Source organism: Lolium rigidum, chromosome 3 (genome assembly GCF_022539505.1).
Source record: "Lolium rigidum isolate FL_2022 chromosome 3, APGP_CSIRO_Lrig_0.1, whole genome shotgun sequence".
NCBI classification, from domain to species: Eukaryota; Viridiplantae; Streptophyta; class Magnoliopsida; order Poales; family Poaceae; genus Lolium; species Lolium rigidum.
In genome coordinates, this window is record NC_061510.1 from 364,473,180 (window position 1) to 364,487,797 (window position 14,618).

Below are 14,618 nucleotides of genomic sequence, written 5' to 3' on the forward strand. Positions count from 1 at the left end.
GACCCAATCGGTGTGGATAACTTCTATTACAAAACCTGCTTCTAGTAACTTTGCTAGTTCCATTCCTATGGCGCGGCGCTTCTTATCTCCAAAGCGTCGCATAGCTTGCTTCACTTGGTTTAGCCCCCGGATTTATGTTGAGGTAGTGCTCGGCGAGTTCCCTAGGTACTCCGGACATGTCAGAAGGTTGCCATGCGAAGATATCCATGTTAGCGCGGAGGAACTCGACGAGCGCGCTTTCCTATTTGGGGTCCATGTTGGCCCCGACTGAAACCTGCTTGGAAGAGTCACCCGGAATGAGGTCGTGCTTCTTGGTTTCTATCGCGGGCTTGAAAGAGGTTTTCTGCTCGGAGATCTGCTTCTTGGTGGTCTGCATCTCAGTCGGATCCACCGCGGCCCTGTAGCTTTTCAGCTCTTCTCCGGATATGACAGACTCCGCGAAGGCGGCTTCGCCCAACTCGCACTCATGAGCCTTCTTGTAGTCTCCGGTTATGGTGATCATACCATTGGGACCCGGCATCTTGAGCTTGTTGTAGATATAGCACGCCCTTGCGTGGAACTTGTGGTAGGTGGGCTGCCGAAGATGACATGGTAGGAGCTCTTGAAGGGCACAACTCCGAACGTGATCTTCTCTTCGCGGAAATTATGAACATCGCCGAAAGCCACGGGAAGTGTAATGCTGCCGAGGAGTTTGCCTTCTTACCCGGAACCACGCCGTGAAACTCGGTTGTCGTTGTGTTTGAGCTGTTCCTTGGTGAGGTTCATCCGCTCCGAGTCTCCAGGTACATGATGTTCAAGCTGGCTCCGCCATCCATGAGGCACTTGGAGAAGTCATACCCGTCTATGCGGGGACTCACAACCAAGGCGTAGTATTCTTTTGGCACAATGGCGGGGTGATCTTCCCTATCAAATGTGCACGGAACTTCCGACCACCTGACATACTGCGGCACGGCCGGAAGCTGTGGCGTTCGGGATCCGGGTAGCTGATTTTGTAGCACGGACCGTGGGGGTTCCGAGGAAGGTGTGGTAAGCCCCCACGCTCTTTTTCTCGAAGGGGTTGGATTTTCCTGCGGATCCGGCTTTGGGATCCGGCGAGTTATCATCCTCGTCCATCGCCTCGGAGCTGTCCTCCTCCTTGTCCTTGTTCTTGCCCTTGCCTCCTTTGCCGCGTGGGCGGTGCTTCGGGCTCGCTTGTATCCTGCCTCCGGGTCGTTCTTGAGGTCGTTGACCCACTTGCGGTTGCGGTTGGTATGAGTGGACTTCCCTGTAGCCGGATCCAAGTGGGCCGGGCAGGGGCATGTCTCCGTACTCCTCGTAGGTTTGCGGGGCGCGGGATCCGCCGGCGGTGACCTCGGTGCCATGCTGTGCGACCCCTGCCGGCTCCGCCTCCACGGCCGCGTCCTCTTCCGCCTCCTGAACCTCCGCGTTGGAACGCCATGGCGACCATCTCGGATCCGCCACTCTTCGGTCATCGGGGTTTTTGCGCTTGTGGCCGGCTGTTGTTACCGTTATCACGGTTCTTTTTTGCTGGTGCGGGGGATTGCTTGTAGCTGCGATATCACCGCCTGCGTCGTCATCGGCGGCGGTGTGATCACCGGCAATGGAGATCATCTCATCCAATGTCGGTTTGTTGGCGTTAGCCAAACATGTAAGCTTATGCCTCGGCAATCCTCCTCTCTGCAGTCCACCAATAAAGGCGTACATGGCGGTGGTGTGATCGACGTTTTCGCACTCGTTTACGCATGCCAACCATCGTGTGAGGAAGTTTCTTGAGGTTTCTCCCTTCTTCCGGATACAAGCTTGTAGAGTCGCTTGCTGTGGCGGGTCTTTTGTAGGTGCCTCTCGAAGTGTTTCTCAAAAGCGGTCTTCGGGTCGAACCAGCAAAAGATAGAGTTTTTCTCGAGGTCACTGAGCCAGATCCGGGCTGGTCCTACAAGGTACAAGCTGGAGCATGCGGCGGGCGATATTAGGGGTTCCTCCAGGCAAAGGTTCTTGCATTGTAGTAGTCCTCAATCCAGGTATCCGGCCTTTCGGTGCCATCATAATGCTTCAGATTTCCGGGTAGCTTGAGGGAGCTCCTTGGCTTTGGTTCCTCTCGAATCATCCTCGCCAAAGCACTTCGGACCAATGTAGTCGGTTCACGTACTCGTTAAGGCGGTCCCGTGCGTCGCGCGAGCCGTGGCGGGGAGACTTTGAGCGCGAGCGAGATCTCCGGCCATTGCCTCCGCCTCCACCTCCGCCGCCACCGCTAGGTGGTGGTGAGGAGACCTGCGAGGTGGGCGGTCGACTTCTTGCTTCCGCCATCCGAATCTCCACGACCTTCCCGGTGCCGACTCCGGCTTCGTGGCTGCCTTCGCCTTGGCGCCGGCTGCCCTGGTCATTCCGGCGAGGCTCCGGGTCACGGCTCCGACGAGGCTCGGGTCGCGGCTCCGACGAGGTTCCGGATCGCGGTTCCGGCGAGGTTCGGACCGCGGTCTTCATTCCGACTCCTTCGGGCTCGGGCTCGGGAACATTGTTCCGGTTCCGGCGAGGTTCCGGCGAACGCTCCCGTTGTTTCGTTTCTTGGCAGCACGTTGTCGCGGATAACAATCGCACCGTGCCCTATGGGCCTGGTGTTTCCAGCTGGACTACGGCGGCGAGGGGGTCGCGGGTAACCGTTGGGCGGAGGAGAGGGGTTGCGGTATCTGTCTCGTCCGGAGTACATCGCATCCTTTCCCTTTCTTGGATCCGACGGAGGCGTCTGTGATGGGACGGGGATCGGATTTGGGTGTTCCCCGGCCCTTCTTCCGCGCTCCGAGGATCCGGTGTGTGATTCATCGTCGGGATGCCGATCGGCGCGGGCGTCCTTCCGCGCGGTAGATACACGGTTATCCGGATTGGATTCCAACCTCGCGCGAAGTATCCGCCTTGCTCGCTGCTCGCATTGCTGAAGCGACAAGTGTGCGGAGATGGTTGATATCAACTTCTTCGTCCTTCTTCTTCAGCAATTCCGTCGCTTTCAGCATGTTGTCCTTTGGAGTTTCCGGCGGCCGGTGAGCTGCGGGCGTGTTGAAGGCTATCTCGCGAGGCGGAATTGCTTCTCCGACAATACGATCAGCCTCCGCCTGCGCGTAGGTCATCTTTACTTCCCACTCAGCCCTCATGCTCTTGACGTGCTCGAGTGTGTTAGTAATCTCGCGGTCCCGTCCGTCGAAGTTTTCCGGCCCGAGCCGCATGATCCGCCCTTCCTATCTTTAATGCAGCTTCGGTGTCGGCGAGCCTCTTGGCCGTGGCCGAGCATCTCCTTTACGGCGGTCTCTAGAGCCTCCAGATCTGCGGCGTGGCCCGGAGTTATAGGTGTGTTAAGAACCGCTCGCGCGGCCACCTCTTCGCCGACGGGATTTCCTCCGAAGGAGAATCCCTTTGGGGTCGCACCCGAGACATTGGAGATCCTTGTTGGGATGGTTCGGATTGGCTGACTTGGTCTCCGGATCCGGTTTGTCCCAGCTGCTGCTACCGTTGCGAGAACACCGCTTCGGCTGGGCGGAGTTGACTTCGGGCTGATCGCCGAGACCATACTCCTCCAACTTGCGGACGAAGTCATCGGATTCCATGGACGGGGTGTCTCCGGAAATTGGGCTCAGATTGCCCAAGATCGACTCTTCAACCGGAGCTTCGCTTTCTCCGACAGGCTGAGCCTGATCCGGATCCGCGCCGTTTTCCGGTGCCTCTTCCTGCTCGGGACCAGCTCCGACTTCTTGAGGGGCGGTTCCGGCGGTATGGGCCAAGAAGTGTACGAAGTGGCACCTCTGCTTTTCTAACACCTGGGAGACCCAGGCGGATCCGCATTGGTCTTCCACCTTTGTTTCCTCGCTCGGGGGCGGATTGGGTGGGCTTTGAAATTTCCGGATCTAAGGCGGAATCTTCCTTGGGAAGTTCCTGCGTCTCGGATTGGATCTTCGCGACGGCGTCCGGCTCGCGGCGGTCGCGTCCGCGTTACTTACCGGTGGGTTTCCGTCGGAATCGACGGTCTCCCCGATGAAGATGTGTATGCCGCCAAGCGGGATGATGGAGAGCTTGACGGGGTCGGTTTTAGCCGGAATCCAACACTCATCCGGAGGGACGATCGGCAGATTTCCGGCGTAAAGGACACGCCCCACGGCGATGGTGTCGTCGTAGCTTCCCGTGGCGGAACCCTCCCGGTTCCGGCCTCCGGACGCCGCAGGCCCCACGGTGGGCGCCAGCCGTCGTTGCCTGATCGACGGTACCTCGGAGGAGGGATCCTCACGAGGGGGAGAAGAAGTAGGGGCCATAGGGCGGAGTGCACACGGGACGGTGGTACGCGAGTTACCCGGCTTCGGAACACCCGCACGATGACGGGGCCTACCGCTCGCTTGTCCGGAATTATCTGGGCGCTTTCGCGTTGTTACAATGAGTTGTGGTTGTGCCTCTAGGGCTCCCGGGATCCGGCTTATAAAGGCGCACGGATCTAGGGTTTACACGGAGAGTCCTAGCCGGATTACAGACAACCTAACTACGGTACAATATCTTGCCGTGCACGCCACGGATCCGCCTTCCATATACGTCGTGCTCGGATCCGGGTTCCTCATGGGCCTCCATGGATCCGGGTCACTCCTATGTCGGTGCGGATCCGGCCTGCCGATCCTGGGCTGGACTTCTTCCTTCATGATCAACGACAATCGGGCCGCCCGATGGGCCACATGCCTCATCACCGTCTGTGGGCCACCCGGGCTTGCCGGATCTAGGCACTGTCGATGGTACACCTATGAAGTATACCCACAACAATACCCCTTCTTCTACCTTGGAAGGGTTAGGCAACATACTATAAACTGTTCTTGAGCTCTCTCTCTCCTACTCCATTGCTAGAAACACCAAAAGCCTCAGATCTCCCTCCTCCTCCACCCAAACTCAAATCCCTCCGGGGAATCACTAGAGGAGGACCCGATCTACCGTTCTACCAAGCCAAATCTCATTCCCCCTTGTATTCAATTGAGAAGCTTGCTTCCTAGGGTTCCTTGGAAACCCTAGGTGGGCAAGAGGAGTCCGGAAGCATCCGGGCTGTGGATTTTCTCCGGGCAAGATTGTGAAGGTTTGGAGGCTACCTCAAAGTCTACCACAAGTGAGTGAGCTATTCCTTCGTGGGATAGGCTCCGGAGAATAGGGTGAGCCTTCGTGGCGCGGGGAATCCTTCGTGGGACCTCCACTCCTCCAAACGTGACGTACCTTGTTGCAAAGCAAGGGAACACGGGAATACATCCTCGTCTCCGCGTGCTATCGGTTATCTCTAACCGAACTCCTTACTTGTGATTTAACTGCTCGTGAGAGCCTTCGTGCTTGAGTTAGTTGTATCCTCATATAGGTTGCTTCACCTAGTTTGCATTAGGCTCATCTTTATATTCCGCAAAGCCTAATATTGCAAAGAAAGAATTAAAATTTGTAGAAACCTATTCACCCCCCCCTCTAGGTTTACCATCTCTATACTTTCAGTTGTTAGCTAGCTCTGCGTGTGTGTTGGCCAGGTCAAGCTAGTGGCCTGCATTAGTGCGTGCGTGCATCGTGGAGTTAGTGGCCGGTGTGGCACCCAGCCGTGCGTGTGTCTTCTATATAAGGCATTGTAAGCATCTTGCTTTAGTCAATGAAAAGGAGAGAGATGTAGCCACGGTGGTGCCAAGGGAGAGAGTGTAGGCAAAGCCCTGTTCTTCTTCCTTGAAGGTGTGTTTACGTGTGTGTCCATGAGAGACAAAGTGAGAAGAGAGAAACGAGAGTTCAGAGGTAGAAGAAGATGGGGCTGCGAGATTGCAGCCCCCAACATAAGTCTCATACACCTGGTCGCGAAAATCTTTGCCAAGGTTTTGTCGCTTAGATTGGCCCCACGCCTTGGCACCATTGTCAGCAACAACCAGAATGCCTTCATCACGGGTCGAAGCCTCCATGACAACTTCGTGTTAGTAAGATAGTCAACAAAGCTCCTACACCAACTTGGCGAACCGCGAGTCCTACTCAAGCTCGATCTAGCAAAGGCTTTCGACTCGCTCTCCTGGTCATTCCTCTTCGAGGCCCTGCGATGCTATGGCTTCGGGAACAGGTTCCTCGAGTGGCTGTCGATCTTGCTGTCGTCTGCGAGCACGCGCATCCTTCTTAACGGCGAGCCCGCCCCCCCCATCTGGCATCGGCGAGGGCTAAGGCAGGGCGACCCCTTGTCACCTCAGCTCTTTGTCCTTGCCGTCGATGCGCTAGGCAGGCTCTTCAAGCACGCCGTTCAGCTGGGCATCTTACAACGGCTCCACCCGAGAAAGGACATACCGACCATATCCCTATACGCCAACGACGTCGTCCTCTTCTGTCACCCCATTGCCAGCGATTTAGACGCCGTCAAGGAAATCCTACACCTCTTTGGTCGCGCTTCTGGCCTCAACGTCAACTTCTCCAAGAGCTCTGCAAGCCTTCTTCGCTGCAACCAAGAGATGGCCGCGCCGCTGCTCACACAGCTTGGCTGCTCTGTAGTGGATCTTCCGATCACCTACCTTGGCACAGCTACAGCCCGTCATCGACAAAATCGCCGGGCGCCTACCAACCTGGAAAGCCGGTCTCATGAGCAAACCTGGTCGTCTAGCAATGGTGAAATCTGTCCTATGCGCCACCCCCATCCACCAATTGCTTGCATACGCCCCACCAAAGAAATCCCTTAAGATGCTCGAGAAGATTAAACGCGGGTTTCTCTGGGCTGGTCGCGCCGCCGCCAACGGAGGACACTGCCATGTTAACTGGAAGCGTGTCTGTCGCCCCATCTCCCTCGGCGGCCTTGGCGTCCAGGACATCGAGCGCGCTGGCCTCACGCTCAGACTGCGCTGGCTATGGCTCTCCCGCACTGACGACAGTCGGGCATGGAGTGGCCTTGACATGCAGTTCTCCGCTGACGAGCATGCGCTCTTCTTCGCCTCGACCACCATGCGCATTGGGAGCGGCCAAAGAGCACTTTTCTGGGAGGACAGGTGGATCCAGGGCAGGGCTATCAAAGAGCTCATGCCGCAATTGTACAATTGCATCCCAAAAAGGCGTCGCAAGGTCAGAACAGTCGCAGACGGTCTGCTTGGAATCCATGAGATTGGACAGTACCTCATGCTATGGCGCATGATCCAAGACACCCAGCTCAATGACCAACCTGACCAGCTGATTTGGAAGTGGACGGCCTCCGGCATCTACACGGCCAACTCATGCTACCTCACCACCTTCCACGGATCGATACCTTGCTGCTCCTGGAAATTGGTTTGGAAGACATGGGCGCCACCCAAAGTCAAATTCTTCCATTGGCTAGCAAACATGGACAGATGTTGGACAGCGGAGCGCCTGGCCCGGCATGGCCTTCCTCACCACCAACAGTGCCTCCTCTGTGACCAGGCGATGGAATCGATGCGCCACCTAATGCTGGAGTGCCCCTTCACCCGACAGGCGTGGCATGAGGTCCTGGCCTGGCTGCGGATGACGACGAGACCACCTGACGGCGAGCCCAGCCTCATGGACTGGTGGCACAACGCCAAGCAGGACACACCTGCGCCTCTCCGCAAAGGACTTGCTTCCGCCACGCTCCTGATCCCATGGATAACTTGGAAACACAGAAACTCTTGCGTCTTTGATGGAGCCCAACCTTCCTTGCAACTCTTGCTGCAAAACATCAAGGATGAGCTTAGGACTTGGGCTAGGGCAGGGCCCAGGGCCTACGAGTAGTGCTGCCACCAACCTGGGATGTGCACTGATGTTCATGCTTTTGTACCTTACCCTGCCTCCTAGGAGGATGTAAATAACTATCTATCTTTTCAATGAAATGAAACGCAAAGGTCCTTTGCGTTTTCTCGAAAAAAAAATCTGTAAATCTATCTAGCAGGTAGGCTATCAGTGCATACATGTATCAGCCTAAATATTTAGAAGTTACAGCTTGTGTAGTGTAGAAATGGTTACTTATTAGCTATGTGCTCAATTAAGTATATACAACTGATAAGGTTCCTGGGAACCCAAAGACTTACCCAATATTCATACAAAGATTCAATATTTGAAATTACTCATGTCCTAAATGGAAAGGCATACCAACACAACCTATATAGAGGAGGAACTTGAGCAAAGGAAATACAATACGTAGAAATGGGTGTGCCGTTTGCACATTTCTTTTCTACCGAAAGTACCAATAGTGTCAAAGATAAAACGACACTGATTCTTCTCAGGAAAACATGTGGTTTCATGTATTTTTGTTATGACATAATAAACCACATGATATACATTATGAGTGCCTAACCTGTGTATTAGAATATCATTGGCATCTTTTCACATATATCTTGTACTTTCCATCTTCTTGCAGTGTATTTGCAAATGCCAACTATACCTTCATCTTGCCATTGAAACACAATCAGATGCTAATTAGAAAGGAAAACATGATTACAAAGAGAGCATAAATTCAAATAAAATCAAAGCTTGACCTCTTTTGCACCAATGGCTTCCTTTTGCAGAATAAAATATGGCACTTCTAGAGAGGAAGAAAACATGGCATGGTCGATTTCACTGATACTATCATAATACTGAACCCTCTCCTTTATGCTAGTATGAATCCCTCCCCTGTAAGCAAACCTCTAAATTGGCTGATTTCAAAAGTTAATTGAAACCAACTATTGAGTTACGTCAAAACAAAAGGAATATAGCTACCATTTATGATATGAGCTCTCCAATCTACTTCACTAAAACTACAAATGGAGAGCCAAACGCCCAAACCTAATGTCCATACTTCAACATTGAAAAATCATTAAACAATGCATAGAAAAGGAAAAATAGAGGCAGTCTTCAAGATCCAGGGAGAAAATAAACGAAGTAACCAAGATCCAAGCAGACCAATGAGAATATTTTGCATGCTAAGTTCTTCTTTTCTGAATTTGTGAGGATACACAGCAGAAGCATTCGTAAAGAAAAGAAAATTTTAAATAAGAAACAGAAACAGCGAGTTCAGTACAGAAATGAGCATCTTGGGCCGTTAATTGACTAATGAAATAAATAAAATTATGCCATCATTGTATGACTCCCTGCTGCTTCATAGCGTCCTGAGAATTTTTCAGAACTAAGAGTGATTGGAAGTGCATTCTCTTGTCAAATAAACAACATTTCAGTAAAATAAGATCAAAAGGTCATTTTTCTTTGGCAAATCCAAGTCTTCCTAGAAACTTCTACAAACCTTCTGCTTACACATCAAAGTACGGAAATCTGCGTAAAAATGGATATGGTAACTACCTCTGTATCAGTCCCTTTTCACATCAATATTGTTCCTGCATAGAGCTTATTGGGCGTCAGGCCAAGACAAAAATAATTCAATCTAAAAGATAGAAATACTTCTTAGCGTTCCTTCTTTTCAGATATGTATGAGAGCTCTCACTTTTGCATGAGTTAAAAATGGCGTTTTAACCACATATGCTTCACAAAATACATGGCGCAAAACAACCAAGGTGTCTCAGAACTCTAATAGGATTAGTATGTGATGATAATCAATAGTGATTACAACATTGCCATTCAACCCCTAAAAAATTTAGCTAGCAGATCACCATTGGCAGATCTGAAGATACCAACTTCATGATATAGCAGATTTTCCCTTTTCAAAACCAGTAAAGATTACGTGATGCTTACAATACGATAGCAGCTATCTGGTAAATGTTTGTACATCTGTTCAATTGCAACCACGAGATTATGGTAGATAGCATAGATAATTGTTTACCTGGGAGACGACTTGCATGACATCGCCCTGGGCAGCCCCGTTGTTCCTATTGGCCGAGGGCAGCGTGGTGGATCCAAAGCCGAAGTACTTGCCGCCCTGGGAGGACGGACCACCAAAGCACCTGAAAGAAAATAATGTTAGCCCAAATTGCTAAGCAGCATCGAACTGCACACAGGAGAATCCCTGCAGAAATTAAACCATCTAAAGTGTGTACGTGTCATCACCATGGTAATTCAAAGTAGGGGTCAAAATTTTCACAAAAATGATGTTCGTTCAAATCCATCCTGCATACAGAAACCCAATTTTTTTAGCGACCAAATAACAGATGGAAAAAAAACAAAAACATCTGAAGTTACATGTACACATATACTAAGAAAACAAAAACATCCGAAGTTACATGGACTTATAACCCTTCCAAATTTCAATTACTGTAGTTAGTAAAAGGATTTTCGTTTTTGGAAACAAAACATAAAAAAACTGGCATGATAATTGTAAAAAATAGAGGCATTAGGAAAGTGGTAACTACTGTAAAAGGAGGACCTTATCTGAAACACAGTGTATGATTGTTAAACATGCATTATGGTATGTACATGAAAAAAAAGATTTAAGGAAATAAAGAGTGACGCTAATCTGTGGCCATTAACCAAATCTAGCGGTAATGTCAATTCCTCGGTTTGTTTGATTTGAAGCACACCGATCTATATGTTCTTTGCGTTGGGAGGAGATACAACATTTTATACTCTCTATTATTCCCGAAATTGTAGGCTCCTAGATATAGACGCCCAATAACAAGCCTAAAGGGTGTCTTTATTTTCAAACACTAATTTTATTTTAAAGTTTTAAAAAATATAAAATAAAATTGTGTAGGTAGCCAATGATGTATGCTACAATAGCTTAAAATATCAAAGTAAACTAATTTATATTCTAGGCTACACAAAATTTAAAAAATCTGACAAATTTTATAGTCTTCAAATTTGTACTATTCACTACAAAATAATCAAAATTTATTATATTTATGTAGCCTATAATATAAATTAATTTATATTGAGATTTTACACCATCATAGTATACATCATTACCTAACTAGAATTTTAATTCGAATTTTTTAAATCCTTAAAACACAAATTCTGAGCGTTTGCAAATTAAAGGTTACATGTAGCTCGGCTTCCGTTTAAACTTTCCCGTCGTTAGTGCTGTCTATACATGATTGTCTATACATGATACGGACGGAAATTACAGACGGTAGCCGACTAAACCGTTGTACATGTCATGAGCCGTCCGATACACGCCGAACGGATCGATCAGGTCCGAGCGCGCGGTGTGCTGGTTGGGCTTTTCGCGTGGCAGGGATCTTCTGCAGCCGCCCGTGCGGGCAAGTGGTACTCCCTCCATCCACAAATAAGTGTACATGTGGGTTTTCCAAGATAAATTATGAAGTGGAGTAAAAAATACATTAGGAACATGTATCTCTCCTTTTTAATTTTTTACTCCAATAAGCTAAGTGCATGTAGAAAACAAGAAAAACATGTGCTCCATATTATTGGGTTTGATTTCCGTACGATGAGAGAGAAACAATTAAAGTGCATTAGGAACATAGGTGTACACTCTTTTGTGGACAAAGTTTAGAGCTAGATGCCCACTTATTTGTACACGGAGGGAGTAGCTGAATTGCAGGCATCACGACAGCACATGCATAGCCTGTCCCTTGGTTTGGCAGTGTGATTCCGTGCGTTCATATACAATGTTGAAATTTACACGCTTCGGATAAAACTTCCGATCAGCACATAGAATTTCCGGGCGCAAAATGTATTATGGATGGACTTTATGAGTACAGTTTAATGATTCCTGCATGCATGGCACCGATCTAGTCAGAGAGAGCGGCGGGCCTCAAACCCTGAACCAGATCATCTGAAAACGTACGCTGACTGTTAAGCGCAAGATAGATGCCTGAATTTTCCATGCTCCAGACGAAATGTCCACGCCAGATCCCTATATGAATGAACTATCTGTCTTTCCCAGGAAAGCCAACTCAAACCGAATACAGCGCAACGCAGTGCGACACGATCGAAGAAGACATGGTTTCCTCCATGAAGCTGTCTGTCACCTTCCTCCTCCTCCTCTCCGGTACACCCATCCCCATCATATCCGTAATCTTAAGTAAGTAGATGCACGTACACAGCGGTGTTTCTGACATTTCGTATGTGTTCATCTGTCCGGATCGATCAAGCAGGGCTGGTGGTGTTCGGGGAGATGGAAGGCGCCACGGCGGCGTGCGACGTGGTGTGCTTCCAGGGAGGGCACATCACCTGCGACAACTACCCCGGCCAGGAGCTCGACGGCTGCGCCTGCGAGTGCAAGCCGGCCGATGGCAAGGGCTGCGTGCTCCACCTCGACGACGGCGTCACGCACTCCAACTGTAGCTGAATCCCGCCTCCCATCACGCCTCCTCGGTCTGGGTTTCAGTCAAATAAAAACCTGTACTGTGACTTGCAGCACAGCGTGTAAGATTGTCGTCGAATAACGAGAAGAAATATTTGTGTCGACAGCCATGTTTTGATGAAAATTTGCGTGAGCGGCAGGAATTAATATTGACCAGATCCATTGGCGAGTGCGCTGTGCTACTCACTTTCCACTCTTCGTGATTTTTTTTTTTTGATGAAAATAACTGAATAAGGTGATCGCTCATTTTCATTCATTCATGAAGTAGCAGCAGATAAACACACGAGTCCGCTATCATTAGCAGCTAGAAGTGCACTCGTCATGAGTACTAAGGGCAAGGGCATCTCCAACGCGGTGACCCAAACGGACGCGGTGACCCAAACGGACGCGCTGGGCCATCCGTTTTGGGTCGTTTGGGTGGCCGCGCGGACACTAGTTCAGCGGTCCGTGTTCGCGTGTCCGTTTGGGTCGCACGCTGCGCCCAACGTGTGGACGCAGCGCAAATATGAAGAAAATCAAAAAAAAAATGTAAATTTAAACGAAATTTCATTAAACATATGCCCTATTTTGGGCAAATTTGTACATAGCCCTATTTTGGTCAAATAAACTACCAAAAAAAACCCTTTATATGGGCTTTAAAATTTAAAACAAATATGAAAAACCCTCTATTAGGGTCGGTCATCCATGCTCACACTACTCCAACCTTAGCACGCTTAACTTGTTGGTTCCATTCGGATGAGCTTTCCTTAAAGAATTGACACCTTGCTGATAATAATAGCTTATCAACCCTATTAACCCTTGGACCGTGATGTCACAACTTTTTATTTTTGAATTCCAAACAATTACTTAAGTAAACAATAATAAATATATAAGTAACAATGAATAATAATATTGAATTCAAATAACAATAAAATGATTTTATTTTTTGGTTTTTTCTATTTAATATGGAATAATTAATATCTTTAAATCGAAAAATCTAAATTTCACAAATAATATGTCTAAATCGATCAGAAAAATGAGAGGAATCTAAATATAACATCCATATCATCATTTGAACCTAAAATTATAGGAATCCAAATATGACATCCAGTTTGCCATCTGGCCAAAACGGCCCCCTCGGGAGATGCGAAATGGCCGTACCGGGCGCGCTGGTGCACCGTTCGCCAACACGCTAAACGGAAAAAAAATTAGCACATAAAGTGATGTGATATAGACCTAAAAACATTTTTTGCGGAATTTATTGAGCGACGGAAAGTGTACCCCTATTTCAAATCCGGTTAGTTTCCAGCGGATTCGGCCGGACACCGCAGGAAGCCGCAGAGATTGCTAGATAGCTAGCGCGCATATATGCCATGTGATATGCGGTGCGGAGGCGGTGTCCTACAACTACGCGGAGGTCTCGCGCAATACTAAAATACGCCCCATGTAGCAGCTTCACAAAAAAATCGATTTAGCACCCCGAAAATGAAAAAACCATCGCCCATGGGTTGGATTAGAAATCCGTTCCCGGGGCCATGCCTTCCTTCCCAGGGACCATGCACGTGCCAAATATAGTCTCGTTCCGACAAACTGTGCGGTGTCACAGACTGTTTCCTACTCATTTGCCCTAAAATTCATAGAACTCCGGACGTGATAGTCCTGTTTGTGAAGGGTTTTCCAAAATAATTGCCGTATTCTAATTCCGACTTTTGGAGTGGTTACCAGGACATATAAAATGATGTCATGCGGCTCCAAGTGATTTTCCGACTTCGTTTAAATTGCCATTTGACCAAAACGGGCCCCCACGGAGATGCGGTATGGCTGTACTGGACGCGCTGGTCCACATGTTCACCATCACGCTAAACGGAAAACATTTAGCACATAAAGTGATGTATCATAGACATAAAATTATTTTTCCCGGAATTTATTGAGCGACGAAAAGTGTACACCTAGTTCAAATCCGGTCAGTTTCCAGCGGATTCGGCGGGACACCGCAGGAAGCCGCATGGATTCCCAGATAGCTAGCACACATATGACATGTGATATATGGTGTGAAGGCGGTGTCATACCACTATGCGGAGGTATCGCACAATACTAAAATGTGCCCCATGTAGCTACTTAAAAAAAACAGTTTTGGCACCCCGAAAATGAAAAAACCATCTCCCATGGGTTGGATTGGAAATCCTCTCCCGGAGCCTTGCTTCCCATCCCAGGTACCACACACGTGCCAAATATGGCCTCGATCCGACAAACTATGCGGTGTCACAGACCGTTTCCTACTCATTTGCCCTAAAAGCCATAGAACTCCGGACGTGATAGCTCTGTTTGTGAAGGATTTTCTAAAATAATTGTTGTATCCTAATTCTAATTTTTTGAGTGGTTACTAGGACACATAAAATAACGTCATGCGGCTCCAAGGGATTTTCTAACTTAGTTTAAATTGCCATCCGGCCAA

At 49.1% G+C, this 14,618-nt stretch overlaps 1 protein-coding gene and 1 long non-coding RNA gene across 8 annotated transcripts in view; one reads left to right on the forward strand and one right to left on the reverse strand.

Annotated features, from left to right (window-relative positions):
• LOC124704206 overlaps window positions 1-10,051 on the reverse strand; it is a 34,400-nt gene extending 24,349 nt beyond the window's left edge. For 3 of the 6 annotated variants that reach the window (XR_007003501.1, XR_007003502.1, XR_007003505.1), the window contains exons 1-3: window positions 9,960-10,033; window positions 9,746-9,866; window positions 8,288-9,302 (exon numbers count right to left, since the gene is read on the reverse strand). This is a non-coding gene — a long non-coding RNA (uncharacterized LOC124704206). Of the gene's footprint in view, window positions 1-8,287; window positions 9,313-9,745; window positions 9,867-9,959 lie in introns of all 6 variants that reach the window. The other 3 variants (XR_007003504.1, XR_007003503.1, XR_007003506.1) reach the window with 3 other exon arrangements.
• Window positions 10,052-11,795: 1,744 nt separating this feature from the next.
• LOC124700458 lies at window positions 11,796-12,314 on the forward strand. 2 transcript variants are annotated; one of them, XM_047232583.1, is made up of 2 exons: window positions 11,796-11,869; window positions 11,973-12,314. In XM_047232583.1, exons 1-2 carry the CDS (start codon window positions 11,821-11,823, stop codon window positions 12,167-12,169), a joined length of 246 nt encoding a protein of 81 aa, XP_047088539.1. In that variant the 5' UTR covers window positions 11,796-11,820; the 3' UTR covers window positions 12,170-12,314. The 2 variants fall into 2 exon arrangements, with proteins under 2 accessions (XP_047088539.1, XP_047088540.1); XM_047232584.1 differs by having other exon boundaries at window positions 11,798-11,869; window positions 11,976-12,314.
• The last annotated feature ends 2,304 nt before the right edge of the window (window positions 12,315-14,618 follow it).

Bases quoted from the DNA above. Each gene is read 5' to 3' on its own strand.
- LOC124700458 (XM_047232583.1), top strand. From the start codon at position 11,821: ATGGTTTCCTCCATGAAGCTGTCTGTCACCTTCCTCCTCCTCCTCTCC. The intron at 11,870-11,972 runs GTACACCCATCC...GGATCGATCAAG, and splicing joins CTTCCTCCTCCTCCTCTCCG to CAGGGCTGGTGGTGTTCGGG.